This window comes from Ammodytes marinus (genome assembly GCF_949987685.1).
Source record: "Ammodytes marinus genome assembly, chromosome: 14".
NCBI classification, from domain to species: Eukaryota; Metazoa; Chordata; class Actinopteri; order Uranoscopiformes; family Ammodytidae; genus Ammodytes; species Ammodytes marinus.
In genome coordinates, this window is record NC_137218.1 from 3,169,093 (window position 1) to 3,170,248 (window position 1,156).

Genomic DNA, 1,156 nt, shown 5'->3' on the forward strand with positions numbered 1-1,156 from the left:
CAGCAATGCTCGGCGCCGGCTGATCTCGGCTACGAAGACCGAACGGACTCGCTAACGGACAGAACGAGCCTGAGCCTATTAGAGCCGTCTCTGGAAGGCCGGATCTCCCTAAATAACGAATCATCACAGCAACAGAAACAACCAAGCCTGTCCGATTATAGCCCCGAAATATTCACGACAACCTCCTACATCTACCGAGAAGATCGCCCGCCTCAAAAGCTTAGGCGCTGTATTCCTTTTCAGGAACCAAAAATGTCTAGTTTCTCTCAATCAGCCATGTTGTTAGGGCAGGTATTGAGGCCAAATCACAGGCCAGGTTATGGGAATCGTCGCAGGTTGAGTAGGAGGAGGCCAGGCCCTTCCAAGGAGCTGCTAGGCTTGTTGCCATCCGGTCAATTGCTGCCGAAAAATACGCAGCGCTACTCCAACCGAAAGCCCGGAGTGGCAGTGCCTCATGACGCCAGATTCTGAAAAACCTAAAAACCTAAACCCCCTATCTCCTTCATTTATTCAGTCCCAAACTCCCTGCCCCCCCCCCCCCCCCACACACACACACACCCACACATCTCTGCCTTCAACAACACATCTTTCTTTGATCGTAAGGTACAATAGTTGTGGCTCTCAAAGTCGTTGTGGTGATTACTAAAAATTATGTTGGGAAGAGTGGTGCTCTGTGTACTAAAATCCAAAATGTCTCCAAAAGTAATATTTATTTATTTATTTGTTTATTTAGCAGGGACAAGGCACAGCTCATAAGCAGTACCAGAGTTAGCTATAAGTACATTTTAATCTGTAATATGGCTCACTAAACACAAGACCTGCTTCTTAATGCTGTAGGGAAAGCGCAAAAACTGCATCCTATATTCAGAATCAGAATCAGCTTTATTGGCCAGGTTTGCGTAAACAAACAAGGAATTTGACTTATGTAACCATTTGCTCTCTAAGTATTGTGGACCATTTATCAGTCAATATCAAGCAAGAGGTTTAACGTTGTCTAGGTTTTAAATGCAGAGTATGGTTAAACATATGTTCTTTCTTGCTGTCGAAAGTGTCGCAAGCCACCAACCATTAAATGAAGTACTGATGTAAAGCTAATGGGTCTAGGGCGGCTATTTTTTCCCCTCAGCAATCCGTTGGTGACAAGAGGTTGAAAAAA

The 1,156-nt window shown here is 45.0% G+C and overlaps 1 protein-coding gene across 1 annotated transcript in view; it reads left to right on the plus strand.

The window, feature by feature from the left end:
• ppm1e (protein phosphatase, Mg2+/Mn2+ dependent, 1E) overlaps nucleotides 1-692 on the plus strand; it is a 43,340-nt gene extending 42,648 nt beyond the window's left edge. The window contains exon 7 of the mRNA XM_080040420.1: nucleotides 1-692. This exon is cut by the window's left edge and continues 455 nt beyond it. Coding sequence (XP_079896546.1) covers nucleotides 1-471 — 471 coding nt within the window. The 3' untranslated portion in view covers nucleotides 472-692.
• Nucleotides 693-1,156: the final 464 nt, after the last annotated feature.